The sequence below is a fragment of the Chelonia mydas genome, chromosome 7, assembly GCF_015237465.2.
Source record: "Chelonia mydas isolate rCheMyd1 chromosome 7, rCheMyd1.pri.v2, whole genome shotgun sequence".
NCBI lineage: Eukaryota > Metazoa > Chordata > Testudines > Cheloniidae > Chelonia > Chelonia mydas.
The window spans coordinates 91,803,791-91,831,587 of NC_057853.1; the positions used below are offsets into that span (position 1 = coordinate 91,803,791).

The 27,797-nt window shown below is 42.6% G+C and overlaps 1 protein-coding gene across 1 annotated transcript in view; it reads right to left on the reverse strand.

Annotated features, from left to right (window-relative positions):
* The window catches only part of PDE6C (phosphodiesterase 6C), a 55,723-nt gene extending 30,940 nt beyond the window's left edge, over nt 1-24,783 (reverse strand). Inside the window, exons 1-5 of the mRNA XM_007053002.4 lie at nt 24,304-24,783; nt 1,254-1,406; nt 1,070-1,159; nt 665-805; nt 45-119 (exon numbers count right to left, since the gene is read on the reverse strand). Coding sequence (XP_007053064.2) covers nt 45-119; nt 665-805; nt 1,070-1,159; nt 1,254-1,406; nt 24,304-24,783 — 939 coding nt within the window. The remainder of the gene's footprint in view (nt 1-44; nt 120-664; nt 806-1,069; nt 1,160-1,253; nt 1,407-24,303) is intronic.
* Nucleotides 24,784-27,797: the final 3,014 nt, after the last annotated feature.

Sequence of the window (27,797 nt, forward strand, 5' to 3'; positions counted from 1 at the left end):
AATTCCAAAATTATTATGTGTAAAAAGGAAGCATTTATACTTACTCTGCCATCGGGTGTTTTTGGTCCTTTATAAGGCTCTACTTCTCCCAGCTTGATTGGCCATTCATCATAGAACTCCTAAAAATAATTACCCACAAATTAACAAAACAAAGCATTTCTCAGTTACATACCAATAGGTAACATGAAATGCATGGACAATAATTTATGCTATACTTCTCCATAACCCTACTTGGTCTGGTCACATCTCAAAACAGTATGAAGAAAACATTGTTAAACATACACCAAACAAAAGTTTTAGCAAGTAACTTGCAGGTTAGTGTGAAACTAATGCCAGAAAACTGCATGGCTTTCTCAGCATTTTAGTGGGTGGGAGAAGTAAAAATAAAAATAACCACCTGAGCCTAATCTGCATGCCTTACATATATGGCTGGCTCTATTTTTATATATTTCACATGTAATTTTGGTGATTTATATTAGTTGAATATAGTCCATGCCTCATGTCATTTGGAAACCATATTTAGAAAGTATAGCGGATTAATTCCATGGAGAAAGGCACATTAGACATGACAGACAGATTAGGTAGTTAGAGGGATTAATTTTTTATAATGATCTTGAGTTAAGTGAATTCTACATTTCCAATTAATTGGTAAAATGCTGGTTACCTTCTCTTTGGTCATATCCAGCAGACCAACAGAGTATCTTTCACAGTTCAAATACATTCGAATAGTGTACAGTGCTTTGTGAAACTGTCGCTCAATATCTGTCAGTTCTTCAAATACTTTGTTGGCAGACCACAAAAGCATCTGCTTACAATGAGAGAAAACTGGATAAATATTCAGGTGGTGAAAAGAGAATGTATTACAGATGAAAACAAAACATAGCCTCATGCATTTCAGATATTAAAGAATGAATTAATAATGGCTGTTAATACCATTCTGTAACATGATAAATATATCCTACCCTTGTTTTTATGTATTGTCTATGGAACAGAGCGAGACCATGTCACTAGTAATGATTTCACATAAGAAAAAGCTAATGAAGGTTCTCATTAACAAATCCTTCTTTACCTGACTTCTTCGGGTTTCAATATTGTAGAGATATGTGATATGGTATTGTTTTATGGCAACAGAAACAAAATTGAGGTATTTCTTAAAGACCTATAAATGACAGAGAACAAAAATAAGACAAAATATCAAGCCATATTTATTGTTAAAAGAACAATAGTGTTCCTGTTTTAATGTCTACAGTTACCTCTTCATCCTCTTTAGAGAATTCAGGGGCATTTATTTTGTTAAGTGCCATTACAACAGCAAGCACCTCCTTGCCCTGCATAATAGGGGTTGCCAGCATGCTGTTAGTTGTGTAACCAGTTTGCTTGTCCACAAAGTCAGAAAAATGGTTATTCTGAAAAAACAAACAAAAAACAAACCACATTTAGTTATGATGAAGACCATTTATTATTTGTTACTTATTTACACGGTGCCATATATGTGAATGGAGTTTCACACTACAGAGAAAGATGGATTCCCAGCCCAAAAGAGCACACTGATCAGAGGCCCCAATCCTGCAAACATTTAGGTGTGTGCTTCACTTTAACATTAAGCACATGTGTACGTGTTGGTACTGAGCTTACACAGGTTATCCTTAAAACAATGACAAACAGGAGGAGGAAGGACAAAGGAGAGAATAATACGACTATGTGGTTATTTGGGAGACTAATGCCTATGACTTGAAAATAATTGTTTATATTTATGTATGTATTACTAATACTTATTATTTAATCATTCCTGTAGATAAAATGCTTGATATTACCTCCTCATACGATTGTGAAGCTGACATAAAAACATAAGGCCACGTTCTCAGGCCTGCTCCATTCTAAATGATCAAACTCTCACAAGTGTACTGCTGTGGATGCTTCTGGCAGGGAAGAGTTCCCAGCAGGTATAGACCTAGCAGAGATAGTTGCTACACTTCCCTCCTGGCCATCCCCCACTCCCTGCACAGAAGGCATGCTTGGGCTAGGAGGACATGACAGAGGGAATGACCAGAGTGTGAAGGACAATCCCCAACTGGTATATGATCCCTTGGGGCCATGGTCACGCAGTTAAACAAGAAACCAGAGCCCTCTCTCTGACAGCCCACTCCTGAAACTGGATGCAGCAAAGAATCTGTGATCTTTGAAAACAAGATTTGATGTCATCAATGTGCTTTAGTAAAATGCTGTTATTGTTAGGGAATAAGTTGCTGTTCTGTGCAGCTGTTTTGTATTTATATTTTGAAGTAAACTTAAAGATCTATTTGCAATGCTTGTAACAAGTAGTAATATTTAAAATCATTATATTATCAAGGACACCTGATAAAACACAAACTCTGGAGATATTTGGTTTCACAATTTGCTTGAGAACCCCAGGATGATGGAAAATGGAAGCTGTACCCTTCCCATGCAACCAACTGTTAAGGGTAGCTCCGCCATTAGACTAGCCAGTCAGTCTGCTCATTGGGGCTGCATGACTTCAGTCAAATGGTGAATGCTGTTGGCCAGTGGACATCACTCTCCAAGCTTCATCAAGCTGACTGCAACTAGGAAGACTGCAGCACTTGATGCAAAGTATCTCTTCATGCCTGGATGATGCTCCTTTGTGGTATATTAAAGATGAGATTGTGACCATTAGAATTTTCAGCTAAAATACATGGCTGTTATACTTGAAGAAGCATCGGAAATTATCCTATTGGCTTTCTTTTATGAAATGATTTGCTTTTATTTAACACAGAGGGTGAAATAAAAGCCAGCACAAAAGGCTTGTGCCTTAAGACCTATTTTGAGGGAGTAAATGAGACTTAAGTGGTCCATGGGCTTTGTGCTGGTTTTCTGCACAGGGATGAATTTTACCCCAAAAGAAAAGTTCATAGAGCTTTTAGAGAACAATACAGAAGTCTAACTAGCTAAGATGCTGGCACATTCACAGTAGCAGCTTTTAAATTGCTTCTCTGCACAACTGCCTAACTTTTGACTAAGGGGCCATACTGCAAACACGTATGCACAAGAGCAGTCCCATTGACTGCATATGTGCCCGTCTGCAGGATCAGACCCCAATTAATTAGATACAACAATAAACCAGAACATTTGCTGCAACAAAGTCTCAACTTTTGTTTCTTCCAAGCAATGCCTAGCCAACAGCCGGATCTTAGGATTGTAGACTAACCCTTTACCCACTGGATTAAAATTGTGCAATGTGCATATCTAATACCCCTCCCCTGTAAACAATAACTTCCCTAAATTTACACACAAACAAATATAGACAGTTTTTAAAAAAATGTCACTAGCAGTTTTCTGTTTGATAACCCTCTCACCTTAAGTATTGCTTGTCATTAAGTCTCTAACCTTCATATAAATCATAACATAGCACCTGGAATAGGTTGCAGAGCCTCTTGTTTATTAATGCAAACATTGTCTACTAATGTTGTTAGCATTCATAACCCAAAGTGTTTCAGTGGACCAAGTACCTTTTTAATTCCCGTTGTCTGTAACATATCATTTTACTACACTGATTTGCTTGCTTCTTCTGTGTCATCTCCAACATCTCTTGTTTTGCAGGCACTACGTAAGCAGAGTTTACTGTTTTGTTTTTACATTTTTCTGTTTATCTGTCTTGTCTTGTAATTCCTTTGCTGTATGGAGAATTTCCAGGGAAGGTGAGCAGTGAAAGAAAGCACTTGAGGGCCTATTGGCAGAGAATGCACTGGTCATAGACCAACCGTCTATCCTGATCCAAACATGGTCATCAAAATAGCTTCTGCTAAGAGCTTTCAGTATTAGATTAATTCTTTTTGACACCATGGTAAAAATGCTACTTGGTATCTTATCAATAATAATCTGATTAGAAAATAAACTAATGAAGGAAATCCATACAAGCATTAAAGCTCTCTTAATTTTCATTATAGGTAGAAGTGGTAGCACCATCCATTATTAAGGTCTCCCAACACTTCCCATTATAAGACCCTGTTTTCAGTTGCTCATAACTTTGCCAAACATTAACCATTTGTTTGCTTCAGACTGAAAAATGTTTAGAAAATTTCAGCCAAAATGGTCCAGCCATTTCTGAGAATAAAGTTAGGGAAATATATGTTGTTTTGCTCATGTTAAAAAATTCTTAAGGCCTTTTTTTTAAAATGCCTTGGCATTCCTATGCTTTGGAACAGGGACTTGAATTTGGTAGTGGAGGTGGGGGAGTCTTTGTGGCAGGGATGAACCTCTCAATGTCTCTGTGAAATTCTTTCTAAATTTGGCCATGTTAAAAGCTTTTGAAAAATCACAAGTTTGCACATACTGACTAGAGACTTGCTAGAGCTTCACACCTAAAATCACTGAAGATTCCATCTTCACTGAGCATGCTCAAAAAGTCACACCTCCTAGAGCTGACCAGATCGTGCATGCACCACCCCCAGAGAGCAACTGAGCGTGCTCCAGCCCAGAGCTCTGAGGTTGCAGAAGGACTTTCCTTGTAATTGCTGCTGCAGGCTGGGGTGGGGCCACATCCCAGAACTGAGAACCTGGAGCCTGACTGTCTTGTGCTCTCAATGACCCACCTGCTGGCACGTAGGCAGAGTAGAAGAGGAAACCACCTGATTCAAATGGAGAAGGAACAAGAACCAGATGGGCGGGCAGGGGAGAGAAAGGAATAAATTGGGACAAGGAGTCTGATGAGACTTGGACAGGAGAGGGGAGAGACACTTTGATTGGGAGCTGGGACTGCCTGGGAGCTGTGGGAGGAGGCTGGGACTTGTTGGACAAGGAGACTGGTCCTGAGGGCCTTTGGAGGGGGAGATTGGAATTAGGAGCTGGTGAGCAAAATGGGATGGGAAATGGGAGTCAGTTGGCTGAGAGGAGTGGGGAACACTGAGATTGGACATGGAGCTGGGGGTAAGAGGGAAACTGCTTCTTGCTGGACAAGGGAGCTGAGTCTAGGAAACACTGGAGGAAAAACAGTAGGGAGGGAATGAGAGATAGACCTGATGAGGAGCTGGAGTATGGGGGGGGGGGCAGGGAAGAACTGAGGCTGGCTGGGCAAAGTGATTGGAGAAGGAGCTGGGTATGGAATTGCTGGGAGATACTGAGATTGGATGAGGAGCCTGGAGGGGTTAGATGGGACTGAGAGCAAGAGAAGGGGCTGAGGGGAGAGATGTATCAAATGAGGAGCTAGGCAGCATGAACTGGGACTGCCTGAGCATGGAGACTGGGGACAAGAAGCTGGGACAGAAGGGGGAAACTGGGGCAGGCTGAGCAAGGAGACTGGGAGTCAAGGGGGAAATTGAAGTTTGGAGAGCGATCCCAGAGCAGAAGACAAGGACTGGTTGGACAAGAAGACTGGGATTGTGATGAGAAGCTGGAGGAGTGGAAGCTGGGCCTGGGTAGGAAAGGAAAATGAGACTGGGACAAGGAGCCAGGAGTAGTAAAGAGACAGGACTGGGACAGAGACAGGTTGAAGGGAATGGGACAGAAGAGGTCAAGCTTGGGGAAACCCAGCAGAACAGTCTGTACCCACTAGTGCACGTACTTTCCTCCAGAACCTGGAATGGAACCCAAGACTTCTGAGTCTCACCTTTCCTCTGCTGTCAGCAAAATCTGAAACTCACTGACAAAGTATGCACCTTATCCTCTTCAAGTTGACAGTCTCCGATGCTATCAGTCATTCAATTAGCTCAAGTGGCGGGGGACTGTGGTGTGGACCGAAAGGTTCCAACCCCTCTGATGAACTTTTGCATGTTAATATGATGCCACACAATGGCATTTCTGTTTTTCTGTTTGCTTTTTTTCAAAACTGAGATGACTACACATACACACAAACTTTAAGTTAAAAGAAGATTATTAAGATTGTGAAATCAGGCTCCTAAAAGTTAGGAAATGACAGAATAAAGTTACCATTGTAACATTAATTCAGTCCCCTTATGTATATGCATTATGATCACAAACTATTTTGTTCCCCAGGACCCCTGCCTAATCTAGGATAGATCTGCTCTGGGGATTAATCAAGATTGTGCAATGAAGGAGAATGTTGTCTGTAGGACTCCTGCCTCTTTTGTTACAGAAGTTGGGAGTTGTATACTATTTTGTAGTACTGAGGCAGGTGGGTCTAGGCCTGCCCATAACTAAAGGCCCACCCCCCTCAATTAAGGGGGAGAAACCCCTAAGCTCGGGCCACAATTGATTTCTGGGGACAACAAATGAAAAAAACAGGAGTGTGAGTGAGATCAAAGGTAAAAAATCATGGATCCAGAGTAGAACACCAAGTAAAGAACCCCTGGCAGTGTCCCCTGCTCCTCAAGGGTGTCCAAGGAGTCAGTGGACAGTGTCCAGAGATGTGACTGAACAACAGACTGTCTGGAAGATGTGTACTATTTGAAAGTCCTGGAAACCAGCAGGTCTAGGCCTGCACAAAACTAAAGTCCTTTACCCTCAAATAAAGGGAGCTCCAGTTCAGAAGTTCAGACTCCAGTTGATTGTGGGGGACAACAAAGGAGAAAATAGGAATGGAAATGAGATCAAAGGATGAAAATCAAGGAACCGGGAGGGGACAACAAGCGCAGAATCCCAGTCAGCACACACTGCTCCTCAAAGGTGTCTAGGGAGTCTGTCAAAATTTGATTCTATCCCTGCCTTTGCCACACAGTTCCTGTGTGATGCTAGATCAGAGACTTAAACCAAACTTTTCACAGGTGCTCAGTAATTACATGTTCCACATTTTCTGGGTGGCCAAGCTGAGATCCTTGCGCCTGATTGCAGAAGTACTGAGCACACACAGCTGCAACTGAAGTTAATGGGAGCTGTGCTCGAATATATAGGGTGACCAGATAGCAAATGTGAAAAATTGGGACGGTGTTGGGGGTAATAGGTGCCTATGTAAGAAAAAGCCCTAAATATCAGGACTGTCTGTCTTAAAATTGGGACATCTGGTCACCCTACGAATATATAAAGTGCTATATAATGCTAACTAGACTGAAAAATCAGGTCCCAAACATCTCAAACTAGACACCCCAAATTAGTGGTTTCTTATGACCTTAATCTCTCTATTTTCATGTCTATAAAATGGAGATAATGCCACCCTCACAGGGGTATTGTGACAATAAATTAAATAATGTTAATGAAGCACTCAGATACTATATTAATGAGCACCAGAGAAAACCCACGTGGAACCGGATAGCTGTATCTTCAGAGAAGGGTTTAAATAGTGTGCAGTAAATAAGGCCTATGGCCGCACATTGAGCAATGACTGTAAAACGAAATAATGAATAACTGTTCATTAACTGAGCACCATCCAGCCTGTCAACTGAATGAGGCAGGGAATCTGTGGAAAAATAGTATTTGAGTGTGTAATTAAAGACTGTATTAGAGTTGTCGATTAATCAGTTAACTCATGCAATTAACTCAAAAAAATTAATCACGATTAGAAAAATGAATCATGATTAATCACAGTTTAAATCACACTGTAAAACAATAGAATACCAATTTAAATTTATTAAATAGTTTTGGATCTTTTTCTACATTTTCAAATACATTGATTTCAATTGCAACCCAGATTATAAAGTGTAGACTGCTCACTTTATATTATTATTTTTATTACAAATATTTGTACTGTAAAATGATAAACAAAAGAAACAGTATTTTCCAGTTCACCTCATACAAGTACTGTAGTGCAGTCTCTTTATCGTGAAAGTGCAACTTACAAATGTAGATTTTTTTTTGTTACAAAACTGCACTAAAACACAAAATAAGGCAAAACTTTAGAGCCTACAAGTCCACTCAGTCCTACTTCTCGTTGAGCCAATCACTAAGACAAACAAGTTTATTTACATTTACGGGAGATAATACTGCCCTCTTCTTATTTACAGTGTCACCAGAAATTGAGAACAGGCGTTTGCATGGGACTTTTATAGCTGGCATTGCAAGGTATTTACATGCCAGATATGCTAAACATTCGTATGCCTCTTCATGCTTCAGCCACCATTCCAGGGGACATGCTTCCATACAGATGATGTTCGTTAATAAAATTAGTGACTGAACTCCTTGGGGGAGAATTGTATGTCTTCGGCTCTATTTTACCTGCATTCTGCCATATATTTCATGTTATAGGAGTCTCAGATGATGTCTCAGTACATGTTCATTTTAAGAACACTTTCACTGCAGATTTGACAAAACGCAAAGAAGGTACCAATGTGAGATTTCTTAAGATAGCTACAGCACTCAACCCAAGGTTTAAGAATCTGAAGTGCCTTCCAAAACTACAGAACCTGAACCACCAAAAAATAAAATTAACCTTCTGCTGGTGGCATCTGACTCAGATGATGAAAATGAACATGCATCAGTCCACACTGCTTTGCATCATTATCGAGCAGAACCCGTCATCAGCATGGACGCATGTCCTCTGGAATGTTGGTTGAAGTGTGAAGGGACATATGAATCTTTAGTGCATCTGGCATGTAAATATCTTGCTATGCCAGCTAAACAGTGCCATGAGAACACCTGTGCTCATTTCAGGTGACATTGTGAACAAAAAGTGGGAAGCATTATCTCCTACAAATGTAAACAAACTTGTTTGTCTGAATGATTGGCTGAACAAGAAATAGAAATGAGTGGACTTGTAGGCTCTAAAGTTTTACATTGTTTTATTTTTTTTTACATAATTTTACATTTGTAAGTTCAACTTTCATGACAAAGAGATTGCACTACAGTACTTGTATTAGGTGAATTGAAAAATACTATTTCTTTTGTTTTTTACAGTCCAAATATTTGTAATAAAAAATAAATATAAAGTGAGCCCTGTACACTTTGTATTCTGTGTTGTAAGTGAAATCAATATATTTGAAAATGTAGAAAACATCCAAAAATATTTAAATAAATGGTATTCTATTATTGTTAGTGTGATAAATCGTGATTAATTTTTTTAATTGCTTGACAGCCCTAGATTGTATCTTAATGCACCGGCAAAAGGAGGCCAAAAATGAAAGAAAATAGTACTGTTTGCAGAGTACAAAGTACCACAACGGCTTGTAAGATTTGCCATTAGAAGCTTCAAAGGGGTATTCAATTGTTTTTCTGCTATTGAGTATCCTCAAGAGGAATTTTAAGATCTTGAATTCAAGGTAGAGGACTTATAAGTGTCTCTCAGTGAAGAGGTGGCATGGCAGAGATGGAAATGTATTTGGATTGGGCCACCACCTCTGTGTTCCTCTAATCTTTGCTTTCCCACTTGAGGAGTTTTGCCTTTAATAATTGTTGCTAGCCAATGTCTAACTTGTAGGCCAATATAGAAATGCTGAATTGTTCAGAAGTCTTTAGTGTTGTTCCCTGGAAAAGGTCTCCTTTAGTATTAGTCTTTTGACATCCCATCTTTTAAAATTTGCATCTTTCTGTCCTAGAGGAATATCTGCTAGCCCACAAATCTGGGTAGTCTTCATATCTGGGAAAGGAATGAGGATTTTTTCACGAAACCAAGATACTTTATGCTTTCTACCATATTTGCAGAGTGGTCTCTTGTATAGAATGTTTGAGCTCCTGAGGAAATAAAATATCTTCACCATAAATCAAGTTGGAAAGAATAAAAGGAGAGCAATATACAGTTTTGGTGCTTTGATATATGGGGCTATTGTTCTGAGTTTCTGTAAAATATACTCAGTTCCAAATTCATCACATTACAGCTGCCCTGTTACAAAGTTTCCAGTCAAAGAGATCAGTGTCTCCTTCCTTTTTCTTTTGACCCTCAGCAAGCTGATTCTTGGTAACTTTCTATTACATTAAAATTGCTGTTATTTTGTCTAATTCTTTGTTTATCTGAAGTAAGTAGCAGTACTGGGAGGACTTGTAGGAAATGCAGTGTTCGAGGAACGATCTTCATTTTTATCAAGATGAGTTACCTCAAACATGGATAATAGTAAGTTTTGGCATCTTTGAATGTCTTGACATAAGATACATAAAAGAGAGTGCAGATTTAGCATTAGTAGTTTAGGTAATGGAATGGAGAACCAGGACCACTGGGTCAGATTCTGCTCTTTGTTATACCGGTAAGAATCACAAAACAGGATAAGCTCATGGAGTCACCCTGGATTTACTCTGTGTAACTGAAATCAGAATCTGACTCAGTTATCCTGAGTCATAGAGTCATAGAAATGTAGGATTGGAGAGGTCATCCAGTCCAGGACTCCAGCCCCCACTGAGGCAGGACCAAGTAGACCTAGCCTAGACCATCCCTGACAGGTTTTTGTCCAACAGGTTCTTAAAAACCTCTAACGATGGGGATTCCACAACCTCCCTTGGAAGCCTATTCCAGATCTTTACTACCCTTATAGCTAGAAAGATTTTCCTAATAGCTAACCTAAATCTCCCTTGCTGCAGACTAAGCCCTTCTTCTCCTATCTATTGTTTTACCTCAGTGTAACTCCACAGTGTCTTCATATAGAATAATGAGAAAAAGCCTGAAATTGTTGATTATAAAACCAAATATATCAATATTTTTCCATAAATTTAGATACTGATAATTTGATCTCAAGTTTTAAATGACTTTAGACTCTGGGCCCAATCTTCCTCTCACTTGCACCAGCGGAAATCAAGAGTAATTTTAGTGAAAGCAATGCAGTAACATCAGTGTAACTGGCAGGAAAATCAGGCCCACTATTTCTGAAAACAACTTGCATATATTTTTCATAAGGCTGGTGCAAATGTGAACATGTGTAATTAAGATCCAGCTTGCATATTTAGACTACCATATATGGAGTCTGATTCTGATACCAGGTTACACCACTGTGAATCAAGGGTAACTGTACTGAATACAATATACCCATTATGGGGTAAAACAAGTGTAAGTGAGATGAAACACTGCAGATCTTCTGAAGAAGAAAATAAATTAAAAAACTGAAATCCACATTTGAATTTTCTGGAATAATTGTACCATTCATTTATAGTGAATCCAGCCTTAGTTTAAAAATCAGTTCAGAGAGGTTCTCACTGTCTGGTCTTTCCCCGGAAAAGCTATTTGCTCTGTATCTGTCCCCTCCCATGGGCCTCATTCCAGATCTCAGGTTTTTCAATGAAAGGTATGTTTTCTCCTTTAACATTACAACACATTTTTTGACAAGCCTTGTGTCTTTTGCAATGACCCCTTCTTATTTCTCTGCTTTTAGACATCCTGAAAATCTTAAATGTATTCTGACAAAAAAGTTATGCAAACTGTTACAAATGTTTCATGGTTTTTTTTTTTTTATTGTTTAGTCAGACTTAAAAACAGTGATACAGATCAAAGTTCTGACGGTCTAGACTTCATCCAACCATTTAATGCAGTGTTGACTAAGAAATGTGTATTATCCTATAACATTATCATTAGCTAATCTAAAAGTCTTCAGCATTTATGACTGCATTTACAGGCAAAATACAGACTCAGGTAGACGAGTTCAACTCCCATGCAAGTCTCCGGGTCAATTTCAGTGGTGTAAATTTCTCATTAGGGGTAAATTGTTTCAGAAATTGGGAACATTGTCATAAGTGGCAATGTCCTGAAACCTGCACTAATATGATTTTCACTGGATGTTTAAAAGAATGTAACTTAGTACTTACACATTTAAGGGGGGGAGGTGGAAAGGGAGTAGCAGAAAAAGCAACTCAAAAAGAGGGTAAGTGAATGTGGGGCCCTCTTCCTAGCAGGCCTGCCTGGCTTCTTTATCCTACTGCTAAAGGAGCTGGAAGGAGGGTGGTGTACTGGTTTATTTTACATCCTCCCATTAGTTTCTGTTCCTGCTATAGCCTCTTCTGCCCCCTCCCTGTGATAGCGACACTTATTTTTGGATTCCTGTTGTCAGTGTTACCAGAGACTCAGCCTTTTAAAACAAGATGTTAAAAGCTGAGTTACATCAAACTGGTATGCTTTTTACTTTACCTCTTACATACACTAACCTTGTTTTCTGACCAACCTACACAACTGTTATGTGGGCACTGGGTTTTGCTTATGATGATTCAATTGTGAATTTGAATGGAATCAGAAGCATATCTAATCTTGGGTAAGAAAACGTATTCAGTTTGAGGACAGAACAAAAGACTACCAATTGAAGTCAATAGGCCAAAACCAGATGTGGTGTAAGTGGGTGGAACTCAGTAATGTTGAGCTATGGATTCAAAAGAAGGTGATATACCCCTGAGTTCTAGATGGCAGACTTCTGCATCATGAAGACATTACTAAGCTTTCCTATACATCTTTGCAAAAAGAAAAGGAGTACTTGTGGCACCTTAGAGACTAACCAATTTATTTGAGCATAAGCTTTCGTGAGCTACAGCTCACTTCATCGGAATATTGTCTAGTATTGTATAGTACAATGGGCTGGAATAATTTGTGTCCCTTTTCCAACAAGTTGCTCTTGGGCATGAGAACTGAGGTAGTCTATTTTTTTCTCATGAAGATCAGTATTCAGAAGATTTGCCTAGGAGCAGATACTACTCAAGTTACAACATTCCCAATAAAAAAGATCATTCTGCTCCATTAGTTGATCTTGGGATCTCTTCTTCAAATTCAATTAGCCTTTCAGATCTTCAAGAAGGCAGAGTTGCCGTAGCATTAGAATAGTGCTCTTTCTCCCTCCTCCTCTAATCTTTAATAATCCTGACCTTGTTTCTTGGAAACTCCTTTCCCAAGGCTGATCTAATAATCTCCCTCCAGCTTCCAAAGCTTGGTTTAAGATTCTCCTTCTCCATCAGACACACATTATTATAATACTGTGTTAATTAGGGAGGCGACAACCCTTTCTCTTCTGAACAGCCAGAGGTTGGAAATGGTGGCCTCTAAGACAATCGTTTGCTTTATCCTGAGTAACTCCTCTTTTGTTCTTTTGAAGTTCAGACCTGACCATTACGTTATCTTCCAATGCAATCTACTGTAGAAAGCTGTTTCCTGTATCCAAAAAAGAGTTCTGATTTCACAGTTCTCAGTATTGGCTTATTTTGAACCAAATTTTCGCTATTCATGTAGTATGACACCATTAAAGCTATGTTCTAATTTGGAACACTGTTTCTTGAACTGGAATCTAATTCTTAGTCAAATATATTGCCTTCAATTAGCTATAAATTTGAAAAAAAATTAATTTACATATTATATACTGGTTTAAATTAAAGAATAAAAGAAAACAATATACTGATCTGACTACAAAATTACATATGTACTTATACTTCAAGGCTGAGACCCTGGATTTATTTGTAAGTCTCCAAAATCCCTGTCTTTGCTGAAGTAGTCCCATAAGTAATAACATCTTTTAGAATTCTGAAATATTGAATGGCTGGCACTGAGAGATGCATGTCCAAAGATGCTCAATAATTGTGCACCTCATTGCCTTCAGTTACACTTACTATATTTCCTGGTTTTTGTTAAGCTAATAGACTCAAGCTATAAGAGTTTATGAGAATCCATTATTTTGCATTTGTATATTAGAGCAATATACTCTACCCATCACTGAGAATAATGAAGCACCATTTGTCAGGACAGCAGACCTGCCTGGCCTTCTGTTTCTCACTACTATTAAATCCTGGATTAAACACTATTAGCTCCAAAGATCAACAGGTCTCTAATCCTCAGGGGGAGGTTTCAGAGTAACAGCCATGTTAGTCTGTATTCGCAAAAAGAAAAGGAGTACTTGTGGCACCTTAGAGACTAACCAATTTATTTGAACATAAGCTTTCGTGAGCTACAGCTCACTTCATCGGATGCATACTGTGGAGTGATCACTTTAGATAAGCTATTACCAGCAGGAGAGTGGGGTGGGGGGAGAGAAAACCTTTTGTAGTGGTAAACACCCATTTTTTCATGCTTTGTGTGTATAAAAAGATCTTATGTACTTTCCACAGTATGCATCCAATGAAGTGAGCTGTAGCTCACAAAAGCTCTCTAAGGTGCCACAAGTACTCCTTTTCTTTTTCTTCAGGGGGAGGGAACTGCTGTTGTTACTAAGGTAATTATAGAAAGTCTGGATCTTTTCCTTTGGTTTTCTCTTGTGAACTGTTAGGATGAGGAGCTTCCTCGCGTTTATTGGTACTTTTCCAGGTTGAAAAAAGATAATCCTTCAAGCACTGGTTACCAGGTGCTGAAAAGGGGAATGTCTCATGTTTTAAATGATTACTTGCTGTCATTTTGTTCCACAGTCACTTTTCCTATTTGAACTATCTCCTGTCCAGCCCCAAACGATTTAACCTAAAACAAACAAAACAAAAACAAACAAACAACAACCAGGTTTCCTACTAATGTGTGAATCAATTACCAATATGAATTCATAAAACAGTGAACAGTATCTAATATCAGTGTGTATATATACAAGCACACACATAACATAGTCCCTATACTTTTAAATCAGTTTTCTTTCCTGTTTGCATATTGCCTTTTGTTTTCTTTCCCTTGTAGCCCTATCTTTGAAAGAAGGGGCAAAAATCCCATGGGAGAATCTTGTCATACTGAAAATCCTAAACATTTTGGATGAGATTCCACAATCCTTACTCAACTGAATAGTATTTTACTCCACGTGGATTCAGTGGGACTACTCCTAGAACAAAGTCCTACTGTTTTGAGTAAAAGTGGCAGAATCTGGTCCTTTGTTAATATTGAATTAGATATACCACTATCTTAATCTGATTTCTTCCTCACCCCTATGGCCAGGAAGTATTTTATTACTCTATATTCTTTTCTTTCTTTTATGTGTAGCACTGGTTGGTGCAATAGTCTTTTTAAATATTGGTCCCAAAGTGATTACTTAGTACTGTACTTTAACAATATATGTTGCTGTTGAAATACAGTGTATATCAACATTAGAAATTATTAGACATGACATCTTCTAAAGCAGTGCGGCAACCTTGAATTCTTTGCTGTGCAGTTCATATGCTGGAAGATCATAATGGACCAAATTAATTCCTGGTGTAAGCGCTGTGATGGGGCAAGCTATAGAAAAGTAGTGGGAGATAGATATATTAGCTCCAAGCTAAACAAATCCCTGGTACCAGGATAAGTGAAATGGCAGCTGCTCCTGGTCAATTAAGACACCTGGGGCCAATTAAGAACTTTCCAGAAGGCAGGGAGAAGGCTAGGTTGATTGGGACACCTGAAGCCAATCAGGGGCTGGCTGAAACTAGTTAAAAGCCTCCCAGATAGTCAGGTGGGTGTGCATGTCAGGAGCTGTGAGAGGAAGTTGCTCTGTTGGAGAGGCTGAGTAGTACACACCATATCAGGCACAAGGAAGGAGGCCCTGAGGTAAGGGTGAAGTGGAGCTTGAGGAAGTGAGGGCTGCTGTGGGGGAAGTAGCCCAGGGAATTGTACATGTTATGTTTCTAAAAGGTCAGCTACCGTAGCTGATACTATTAGCATCCCTGGGCTGGAGTCCGGCGTAGAGGGTGGGCCCGGGCTCCCCCCCCACCATTGCCCCCTGATTAATCACTGAGACTGGGAGACAACAGGGACTGTGCAAGGAAGGATAACTTCTCCTCACCTCCCTCGCTGGCTTATGATGAAAATGGCTCAGTAGACTGTGACCCTTGTCTCTAGAGAGAGAAGGGTTATGTGCAGGGTCACGGTGAGCCTCTGAGGCTAGCGAAATCCTTCAGGAAATGCGGGACCCACGGAAGAAAGGACAGAGCTTTGTCACAACTGGTGTCGGGAGTGGGACTTCATACACAGCATGGCGGAAGAAAGAGGTTAAAAAAAAACAGTGCACTGGGGGTTTGGATTTTTTTTTGTTTTGATTTGTTTGTTTGCTTTGTACCACAATGGAGGAGGTGGTAAGAGCTCTGGTACAAGCCACAGCAGCCCAGCAGGAGGCCACCCGGGTTCAGGCAATGGCACAACAGGAGTCTATGCGGCTACAGCAGGAAACCAATCAATTATTGATGAGCCAGGCGACCCAAGATCATGCCCTCTTGAGAGGGGTGGTGGACCAGCTGAAGATCCTCACCACCCAGGCCCGGGAGTCTGACGGGATGCGAACCCTGAGGGCCACTGGTTGTCTGCCAAAGATGACATTAGGAGATGACGTAGAGGCATATCTCCTCTCATTTGAAAGGACTGCTCAGCGTGAGGCGTGGCCCCAGGAGCAGTGGGCCAGCATTCTCGCCCCTTTTTTGTGTGGAGAGGCCCAGAAGGCCTACTTTGACTTGCCTGCCATGGATGCCACTGACTATACCCGTCTGAAGGCAGAGATCCTGGCACGATCAGGGGTAACGGCAGCGGTAAGGGCCCAGAGGTTCCATGAGTGGAAATACCAGGAGAACAAACCCCAGAGGTCCCAGCTATTCGACCTCATACACCTTGTGTGGAAGTGGTTACAGTCTGAGGTGTGCAGGCCAGAGGAGATTTTGGAGACCCTGGTCATAGACCATTACATGCGGGGACTGCCGCCAGATCTCTGCAAATGGGTAGGCCAGAACTATCCGTCCACGTACGACGAGATGATCACACTGGTAGAAAGATGGATGACAGCCAGGGAACTGACCCGACTACCCAAGGAAGGCCCCTTTTGAAGCAAGCACCCGACCCCAACCCTGGAAGGTTGGGCAGTCAAACCCCCGGGGAGTCCTAGGTGGAAGAAGGCGGGGGGGGCCCGAAAACCAGCGGGGACCCCAGAAGGAAGGGATTGGCCTGAATGGGGGGAACCCTGGGACTAAACCCCCTAACCCTGGGATAGGGGAGTGATTAAAAGCAATTATAGATGTTATGCATGTGGGGAGTGGGGACACATAGCAGCACAGTGTCCCAGCACCAAGGAGCCTATGCAATGTAACTTGGGGGACTGGGAGGCCCCATGCTCCCTTATTCACCTTGTGGGGGTTGCATTAGCCCCGCATAATTACACCAGGCCAGTGAGGATAAATGGAGTAGAGACTACAGCACTTGTGGACTCTGGGAGTGCTATCACCCTCATATCTGGTAAGCCGGTAAAAAGTATTCAGCTGCTATGAGCCAAATGTGTAGCAGTGATGTGCATGCATGGGGCCATGAACCATTACCCCACCATCCCAGTGGAGATAGAGGTTCAGGGAAACCCCATTGAGGTGACTGTGGGCGTAGTTCCTAAACTCCCATATCCTGTAGTCATTGGGAGGGACTATCCAGGGTTTGATAATTTACTCCCCCCGGAGAGGTTGGAGGGAAATGGGGACCCTGAGGACAGCGACTCGTCACTGGGGGAATGTCAACCCCCGATGTTCACTGAGATTTCTCAGGATCTGTTCTCAGCCCCCCGAAAAACCCAGAAGACAAAAAAAGAGAGGAAGGCCGCGAAGGCCTTGGGAACCTGGATCCTGACCCAGGGCCAGAAGACCTCCCTAGTAGGCAGATGGACGCGAGCAGCCAACAGAGAAACTTCCACCACAGAAGGTGAGCCAGAAGCTGCCCCCAGCCATGATGGTGGCGAGCCGTTGGAAGAAGCAGAAACCGGCCCCTGGGAGCTTGGGCAGGTTAGTCCTGGGAGAGAGACTTTTGGGCGGGACCAGGCGGAGGACCCCAGATATGATAACGCCAGGAAAGAGGTGGCCGAGATCGATGGGATACCCGTGGATGGGAAGGTCCAGGGTCCCGGACCTCACTTTATAGTGAAGAAAGATCTCCTGTACCGCGTGGTGCAAAGGCAGGAGCAAGAGATACAACAACTTCTGGTGTCACGAAAACATCAAAAATCCATATTGAGTCTCGCCCACAGTCACCTGTTTGGAGGACACCTAGGGGTAGAGAAAACCCAGGCACGGATCCTGCGGAGGTTCCTCTGGCCAGGAGTACATGAAGATGTCCGGCGATACTGCACCTCTTGTCTGGAGTGTCAGTTACACAGCCCTCGCCTGCACTTGCGGGCTCCTTTGATACCTCTTCCAATAATAGAGGTTCCTTTCGAACGGATAGCCATGGATCTGGTAGGGCCCCTAGAGAAGACAGCTCGGGGCCACCAACATGTGCTTGTTGTACTGGACTATGCAATCCGGTACCCGGAAGCTGTTCCCCTGCGCAACACAGCTTCCAAGACAATAGCTAAGGAGCTAGTACAGATCTTTGCCTGGGTTGGGCTACCCAAGGAGATATTGGCTGATCAAGGGACACCTTTCATGTCCAAGTTGATGAAAGATCTCTGGTCATTGCTCCATGTACAAGCCCTACAGACCTCTGTATACCACCCACAAACAGATGGCCTTGTGGAAAGGTTCAATAGGACCCTCAAGGCCATGATCAGGAAAGTGGTGAGCTGGGATGGGAAAGAGTGGGATACCCTATTGCCTTACCTCATGTTCGCCATCTGGGAGGTTCCGCAAGCCTCCATGGGTTTCTCTCCATTCGAACTACTATATGGGCACCACCCTCGAGGCATATTGGACATAGCCAGAGAAGCCTGGGAAGAGGAGTCAAATCCCAGAAGGAACATAGTTGAGCATGTACTGCAGATGAGAGATCGGATAGCCCGAGTTACGCCCATTGTACGGGAACACTTGGAGAGAGCACAGGAGACACAACGAACCCATTATAACCACCAAGCGAAGCTTCGATGGTTCCAACAAGGGGATCGGGTGATGGTACTGGTGCCCACAGCAGAAAGTAAACTGTTGGCCCAGTGGCAGGGACCCTACGAAATAATTGAAGCCGTAGGAAAGGTGAACTATAAGGCGCGGCAGCCAGGCCGCCGGAAATCAGAGCAAATTTACCACATCTATCTTCTAAAACCTTGGCATGATCGAGAGGCATGCTTAGTCATGCAGGAGACCCTTCCCCAGGAGGATAACTTACACGAGCAAGTGAGGATATCATCCGACTTGACGCCGATCCGAAAGATCGAGGCAGCCGACATGATTAATTGCAACCGAGATGTGTTCTCTACAAATCCAGGGTGGATGACTGAGACCTATCACCATATTTGCACGATCCCTGGAGCCAAGGTAACACTGAGACCCTACCGAATCCCAGAAGCCAAAAGAGAAGAAATCAAAGCCGAAGTAAAGAAAATGTTAGAATTAGGGGTTATTGAAGAATCTGGTGGTTCAGTCAATGGTCCAGTCCCATTGTTCTAGTGCCTAAACCTGACGGTACCATGAGATTCTGTAATGACTTTCACCGACTCAATGAAATATCCCAGTTTGATGCATACCCCATACCACGCATCGACGAACTGGTTGACCGACTGGGTAGTGCCCGATTCTTGACTACACTGGATCTGACAAAAGGGTACTGGCAGATTCCTCTGATCAAAGAAGATAAAGAAAAGACAGCATTCTCCACCCTGGATGGGCTATTCCAGTACACCGTCCTCCGTTTTGGGCTACATGGGGCCCCAGCCACATTCCAGTGCCTCATGGATAAGCTGCTGCGCCCCCATACTAGTTACGCAGCTGCATACCTAGATGATGTCATCATCCATACGCCAGACTGTGGAACCCACTTGGAGAAAGTTGAGGCAGTACTGTGCACCTTAAGGCGGGCTGGTCTCACTGCTAATCCCGCTAAATGCGCCATAGGGCTAGCAGAGGCTAGGTGTCTGGGATATATTGTGGGAAGGGGCATAGTGAAGCCCCAAACGAATAAGCTAGAGGCAATTCAAAACTGGCCCCGGCCGACCCAAAAGAAGCAGGTCCGTGCATTCCTAGGCGTGGTAGGCTACTACCGACGTTTTATTCCCCACTTCGCCACTAGGGCAAGTCCCCTAACGGACCTGGTGAAGGCCCGAGGTCCAGACATGGTAAAGTGGACCGACGCAGCAGAGGGGGCATTTACAGACCTTTGGACTGCCCTCTGTAATGACCCCGTACTCATAGCCCCAGACTTTAACAGGGAATTTATTTTACAAACAGACGCTTCCGAGGTGGGGTTGGGGGCAGTTCTGTCGCAAATGGTGGGAGAAGAGGAACACCCGATCCTCTACCTAAGCAAAAAGCTTCTCCCAAGAGAACAGAAATATGCAGTAGTCAAGAGAGAATGCCTTGCTGTCAAATGGGCTATGAGACACTGCGTTATTACCTCTTAGGCCGGCGATTTACTCTTGTGACGGACCATGAACCCCTCCAGTGGATGCAGCGGAATAAGGAAAAGAGTGCAAGGGTCACCAGGTGGTTCTTATCCCTCCAACCATTCCAGTTCCACATATGGCACAGGGCTGGATGCCACCATGGCAACACTGATGGTCTGTCACGAGCATACTGCCTGGCGTCCCAAGTTGCCCAACTCTATGGTGTTGAGCAGGGGACAGGGCAAGGCCAGATGGCTATAGAAAAATAGTGGGAGATAGATATATTAGCTCCAGGCTAAACAAATCCCTGGTACCAGGATAAGTGAAATGGCAGCTGCTCCTGGTCAATTAAGACACCTGGGGCCAATTAAGAAGGCAGGGAGAAGGCTAGGTTGATTGGGACACCTGAAGCCAATCAGGGGCTGGCTGAAACTAGTTAAAAGCCTCCCAGTTAGTCAGGTGGGTGTGCATGTCAGGAGCTGTGAGAGGAAGTTGCGCTGTTGGAGAGGCTGAGTAGTACACACCATATCAGGCACAAGGAAGGAGGCCCTGAGGTAAGGGTGAAGTGGAGCTTGAGGAAGTGAGGGCTGCTGTGGGGGAAGTAGCCCAGGGAATTGTACATGTCATGTTTCTAAAAGGTCAGCTACCATAGCTGATACTATTAGCGTCCCTGGGCTGGAGCCCGGAGTAGAGGGTGGGCCCGGGCTCCCTCCCCCCCACCGTTGCCCCCTGATTAATCACTGAGACTGGGAGACAACAGGGACTGTGCAAGGAAGGATAATTTCTCCTGACCTCCCTCGCTGGCTTATGATGAAAATGGCTCAGTAGACTGTGACCCTTGTCTCTAGAGAGAGAAGGGTTACATGCAGGGTCACGGTGAGCCTCTAAGGCTAGCAAAATCCGCCAGGAAATGCGGGACCCACGGAGGCAAGGACAGAGCTTTGTCACAGCGCATTAACTTGAACAAAGTTACATAGGGATGAATTCTTTCCCTTCTCCTTAATCGGTGACACGCAGTTAAATACTAGACAATGAATATGAAGTGGAAAGTGGTCAGCAATGGTAAATCCCTACTGTCAGTAAGTCACAACATAAATGTTCTTGAGACATCGGTATGTGAAAATGTTCACTCATTGCGCTCCATGGCCACGTCCACACAACGAGATGATTCTATAGCTATGTATTGTTATTACGTCACTAAATAAAATTAAACTGTATATAGGTAGGGCCCTACCAAATTCACGGCCATGAAAAATGCATCACGAATCGTGAAGTCTGGTCTCCCCCTTGTGAAATCTGGTCTTTTGTGTGCTTTTACCGTACACTGTACAGATTTCACAGGGGAGACTAGTGTGAATTGGGGGTCCTGACCCAAAGGGAGTTGCAGGTGGCATTGCAAGGTTATTTTAGGGGGGTCATGTATTGGCACCCTTACTTCCTCACTGCCTTCAGAGCTGGAAGACCAGAGAGTGGCAGCTGTTGGCCAGGCACCCAGCTCTGAAGGCAGCAGCACAGAAGTGAGGTTGGCAATACCATACCATGCACCCTTACTTCTGCACTGCTGCCTTCAGAGCTGGGTGGCCAAAGAGTGGTGGCTGCTGACTGAAGGCCCAGCTCTGCGGCAGCAGTGCAGAAATAAGGGTGGCAATACCATGCCATGCCATCCTTACTTCTGTGCTGCTGCTGGCACCGTCTCTGCCTTCGGAGATGGGCTCCCAGCCAACAGCCACCGCTCTCCAGCTGCCCAGCTCTGAAGGCAGTGCTGCTGCCAGCAGCAGGGCAGAAGTAAGGGTAGCAGTACTGCAACCTCCCCTACAATAAGCTTGTGACCCTCCACAGCTCCTTTTTGGGTCAGGATCCCGACAGTGACAACACCCTGAAATTTCAGATTTAAATAACTGAGATCATGAAATTTATGATTTTTAAAATTCTATGACCATGAAATTGACCAAAATGGACCGTGAATTTGGTAGGGCCCTATATATAGGTGTAAATGATTTCATAGATTCCAGGGCCAGAAAGGACCATCGTCATATTTTTGCTTAGCACTCAGGTAGTGGACAGTCCTGTTTTCCTGGAAGCACGTAGAATGCAATTTGAATGAAAACGACTCCCTTTTCAAGACTACGTGATAAGGATTTAAGGTCTGATCAGCAGGAGCTCCTGCTTCAGTATTATAATTAACCCATGACATAAGAAATGTTACTGATTAAAAGCCCAATCCTGCAGTCCCTACTTAGGTAAACCTCGCAGTGACGTGAGTGGGAGTTTTGCATGAGTAAGGAGTGTGGGTTTGGATCCTTTAACTCTTTTACTGGTAGAATGGAGATGTTGATCATTTTAAGGATTGCACAATTATTTTTAAAGGCCAAATCTTGGTCCCATTGAAATCTATGGGAGTTTTGCAATTGACTTCAGTGGCACCAGGATTTGGCCCCAAAGTTTCTAGTGCTGCTGTATTGGCATAGACTTCTGTTTCCCTAATAAATGCATGTATGAGTAAAAATACAATAATTTCATTAATTATATTAAATTACTTTTAAAAATTGGTTGGTTGAATAATAATTGGACATCAGACCTTGGCTCTATTACGTTCCCAGAACATACACACAGAACGACTAATGGGGCAAAAAGAACATTGTGATCTTATTTAAAAACATTCAGATTATTTTTAGCTTGGCACAGTTTTTTGGACACAGAACAGAAGAACAGTAGAACTAGATGAGCCGCCCCGCTGCAAGCAGCCTTACACATGATCATATGAAGTGAACAGTGCAAGGTCTAAAGAAATGCACATCTTTCTTGATCCTCTTGATCTTTTCTCACATAATCAGCCTTATGAATTTAGAAGGATTATCCACCAGTCTCTCCATTTGTCGGTAAGAGGCAGTAAGTCAGATACTCTGTGTCACAAAAGCAGCAGCATCTTAGCAGTCAGTCAGATATTGGGCCCAATCCTGCATTACTTTGACTCCCAAAATTCCCATTGACTTCAGCAGGAGTTTAGTCTATGTAATGACTGCAGGTCTGAGCCTTTTGTTTTTTAAAAATTAGGAAAAGTTCTTTTCACACGTACTTGTCTCTTTTCTTGAGTTTTAATAATAGCCTGAAACCAGGCCAATATAAGCTTGTAATTAAAATAGCCTTGATTTTGGCTGACTTTTAGCAATATGATTAAATGTAAAATGTCTTGTTTATCTCCATGAAGCCATGGATAGTTGCAATCCATAAAGGCTCCCATTGTGCATTGTTTGTACACTCAAAATTCTCATTGAATTCAGGATCAGGCCTTCTTTCTCTAAAACGGCACTGAATTTTGATATAAAACTATGAATTAAATGTCGAGGAGCCAGATCCTCAGCTGATCTAACTGGCATAGCTCCATTGGAGTATTCCACTTTACACCAGCTGATGTCTGGTGCTGAGAGGTTTACAGACGAGATGCCATCATTTGATAACTTAAATTCAGCAAGTCTGCAGATGTCAATATCCATGAGAGAACGTGTCTGCTTCCCCATTTATTTCAGAGCAGACATTCTGAAGCTGTCTTCGTTCATACATTTGGAATTGGAGTAATGCTCGTCCTATGATACTTATGATGTAACCTTTGTCTAAGTTACAAGTGAAAAGGATGAGTCTGTGAAAATAGATTAGGTGATCTGAAAGGTGATGAGCAGATCTGACCAGTTATGTCTCAGCTAGAGACGGATCTGAACCGAAAGCCAGGGTTTTAACACCCTCAAGCTTTCTGGGTGTTTTACATTGAAAACTAGACTTCAATCTGAATACTCTGGTTTGTGCCCATCTTTTCTCTCAGCTCATTCACCGCCTTAAAAATCACTGCCAGCTCTGACTACCAGCCATGCAGTGACCTAGGGAAGCAAAATGCTAATAACTGATCTATTCAGTAACGGTCTGAATGGGTGACTATGGAATAATAAGGGAGAACATTTATCACTTTGCTTAGGACAACAGAGAGGAGCCTACCTTGGTCATTAAGGACTCAAATTTACATCAGTCCCAAACTAATCTGATGCCCTCCTCCTTGTTGCACAGTAAATTATTTACATCACAAATGTTGAATCAGGAAATATGAAGTAACAAACCACACTAGATAAAATGACCCCACCTGATTTTAAACTTCATATCCCATTGGTTTTCTCATGTTTCTCATTCTGGGTTTCTGTCTCCTGTCTGGGGTTTGGCACTTTGAGGAACGAGTCTATGCAAAAACCCCATTCTGTACCATAGGCCCTCTACAAGAAATTCAGCAAAGGAATAGAGACCCAGGCCCCAGAACAAGACACTCACTTACCTTTTTCACATCAGGTACATTAAAAAGCTTCTTGGTATGAGCAACCCATCCCACTAGCCCAATGTCCAGAGGAAAAACAATCTCATTGTCTGGGGCCACCAGGTTCTCCTCAAACTTGGAGGTGGCGGTGATATTGAAAAGTCTGGTGGCAACCTCAGGGGTGCCATTGCGGGCACGGCAGATGAACATGCTACACCGGTCAGCTGCCACCAGCTGTGCCAGCCTCTGTAGGGCCTTGTGCACTATCTTCTCCATGCTGCTTGCTTCCTCCTGGATTTCTGTCAGCAGCTCAAAGAGCAAATGAGACTCCTCCAGCCGGGACATCTCTTTGAAGGAAACTCCATCCTTCACTTCCCCAGGGCTGACTTTGAAGACGGTTCCCAGCACTTCTGCCCTTAGCTTTCGGTCGAAATACTCCTTGGCAAACTGGGGGTTGTTCTCTAAGTATTTCTCAACATCGTCTTTATTTATCCCACCCATTTTGTGTGGCTCTTTCTTATGGCTTTTTAGAACTGCATAACCCTAGAAACAGGAGCAGCAGCAAGAAGTCCGAATCTGATGCTAGTAGGAAAAAAGTCCGTTGCACATACTGTAGCTGTCACGGGCATAGTACAGTAGGCTTGCTCTGTGGCTTCCAAACCTTCTGGAACCCTTGAGATATGACAGAAGGCACTGGCTTAGTGTCTTCTTAGTGTGGGATCTTGGAGGCTGCTAATTAAAGAGATGTCAGGACACTAAACCCTTGAGCACTCTTAGCTCATAAATCCCAAGGGAATCATTTTAGCATTTTAAACTAACCAGTCCAGTCTTAGGCTCTGTGCGGCAGTGTGATAATGAGTAAATATGTTCATGTATATACACACATGCTCTCTCTTGCATATGCTGTATGACGTACTGTACAAAAGGTTTCCATTGACAGTTAATGTGGGGAATGCCTCTTAGAATCTCTCCCCATATGTTTGCAAATTATTGCTGCATGTACATACATGTGCTCAGACATGCACATGCACAGACACACGTGATTGCAGGGTGAAGAGGGAATAGAAAACAGAGTTGCATAGTAAAGTTGCTTAAAATTTCAAGATTTTCTTCCCTTCCAGGTAGTTAAGAACTATAAAGCTATACATGGGCCTTACACAGGAAGAGCTTGTTCAAGTCAAAGGGTTTTTACCTGTGTAGGGATGGAATGAAAGCCTTAGGATTTAGTACAGTAAATGCAGGAAACCAAACAGGACTGCCATGTTACTTTTTTTTTTCTTTTGGTACATAGACATGATCTAAAAAAAGGGTAAAATAAAGAAAGTGACCAAATGCAAATTACAGTGTTAAACCTTATTGGCAAAATCCTTAGTCTGCCCAGAGTTCCATATGAATGAAATACATATGGTTGTATTTCTATTGTTGTCCAGTCATCTGCCTCTAATCATCCATGCAATAAAAACATTAATTAAAACCACAAATTGCACAATGACAAAACATCTTGTAAAAGAGCTGCATTAAATGCGCTCTCTAACGAACTTAAACTGTCTCTTTTCACCTGATCCCTCAGGAAAAGTCTGGTTGAATGGACAAGACTCACAACATGTCCGGAATGTCAACACACTTGGGCTCTCTCTCACACTAGGGTGGGCAGCGAGTGAGTTCTGGAGTTCACCAGAACACTCTGCAACCTGCTTGCTAACATTTAAATCTAGTGAATGCTGAATATTTCAGCTGATGTCAATTGTCCAGGTAAAATGTGTGGGGAAACATATTATCTAAGAAACCAAGGACCCAAGCCAGTAAAGGTCCAAAACCAACATCTTGAACTGCACCTCGAGATAAAATGAAAGCCAGTGAAATCTATGGAGCCTGTTAAAACATGCTGACATACTGAACCATTATTAAATAGCTGAAGTTTCGGAATGGCCCTCAGGTGTAACTCCATGTTGAAGCAATCCAATCAATCCAATCCAATCAAGAAGTGACAAAAGCAGCAATGATGGGAAGTGTGTGTAATGGCCTATATTGGATAGGAAAGAGTCTAATATCCTGGTCAAGTGAAGAGGAAAATAAGAAGTCCTGATTACAGCTGCTATCTGGAAATCCAGGAGCAGCTCAAGGTCCAGTAAAACTCTTAGTGTGCAAACATGAGTAACAAAAGGCAGGTGAACTCCCTCAACTAATAGGGCTTCTGCCATTATATCTGCAGAGAGACTGGGAGAACTCTGGTGGCAGATGGTAAAGATTAGAAATACATTTTTAGCCGCTAGGTTATTATTTATATTAGTTATTAGGTGAAGGAAGATTCTTGGGGAAGTCTTTTTTACAATTTTAGAGCATAGAATAGAGATGGTCCTTTCTATGTACTGTGAGTATATCTTGAAAATAAATAAATGAAATAATAATTGTTTTCCCGAGCACACCACTGTTGCTTGGTTTTATCAGGACTGAACCGGAGGACTAGCTCTCAAACATGCCTAAATCTCAGCCAGGAACTAAAGTGTTGTATACACTAGGAATTTTTCCATATAATTTGCTATCGTTGCTACCAACGGTTCAACTCCACAGAACCATCGTGGGAATGCTAATGCAGACAATGCTCTCTCAGTGTTTTAACTTGTGTACTGTTGATATCTGCTCTGAGTAAGGTTAGATTAAATTGTATTTAAAATTGCTGGGGAGCCCCTGAGACCACTAGAACTCTCACTATTGCCAGTACCAGTGGAGTTGGAATGATGGTAGCAATTGTGGAAAATTTGAGGGAAAAAAATCCCAATGTAGAAGTAGGCTGGGAAAACGGAATGGCTATAAACTGTTTTGGTCCACTGAACAGTGTAGAGTTAAATTCAATCAACATACTAATGGGACTGTGACTCAAACCAAACTCCTCTTGTAACCTCAACATACATAGTGAGGAAGGGATGACAAAATAGAACCCTGCAGAACTCCACAAGAGCGGCCCATGGAATTGACCAGTCCTACACTTTGGATCTTCTCAATGTGAGAAGAACAGAGACACCAAAGTAAACACTGTTTATCCCTGCCAGGAGCCACAGATGTATTAACGCCCACATGTGTTAACTGTTCTAAAGGCAACTGACAGATCTAAAAGAATCAGCATAGACATCTGGGGACAGATCCTCTGGCGCAGCCAAACTGCCCAGAAAACAAGTCAAGGGTTGGTGTGCGAACATGGCTTAAAGCTCATCTTTATACTTGCTTCTCTGTTCTGGTACATGCTGTTCCTCCTGCCCTCTGTTAAAGCAACCTGACAACTGCTCTAGTTTATGCCAAACTGCAATAGCCACAAAGGCTCATAAATGCAGCTGAGGATCAGCATAGCACACAGGCATCCTGGCAACCCTTCCCCCTTTCCTCTAGCCATGTTCCTTTTTCTTTACTACATCAGCAGCATGGTGAATGGCATAAATGCCCTTGGGTTGGATTTGTGGCGCTGGAGCATCTCCTTTACACCCTGAGCTGGTTATGTTGACTTTATGGCAGCATGGTGC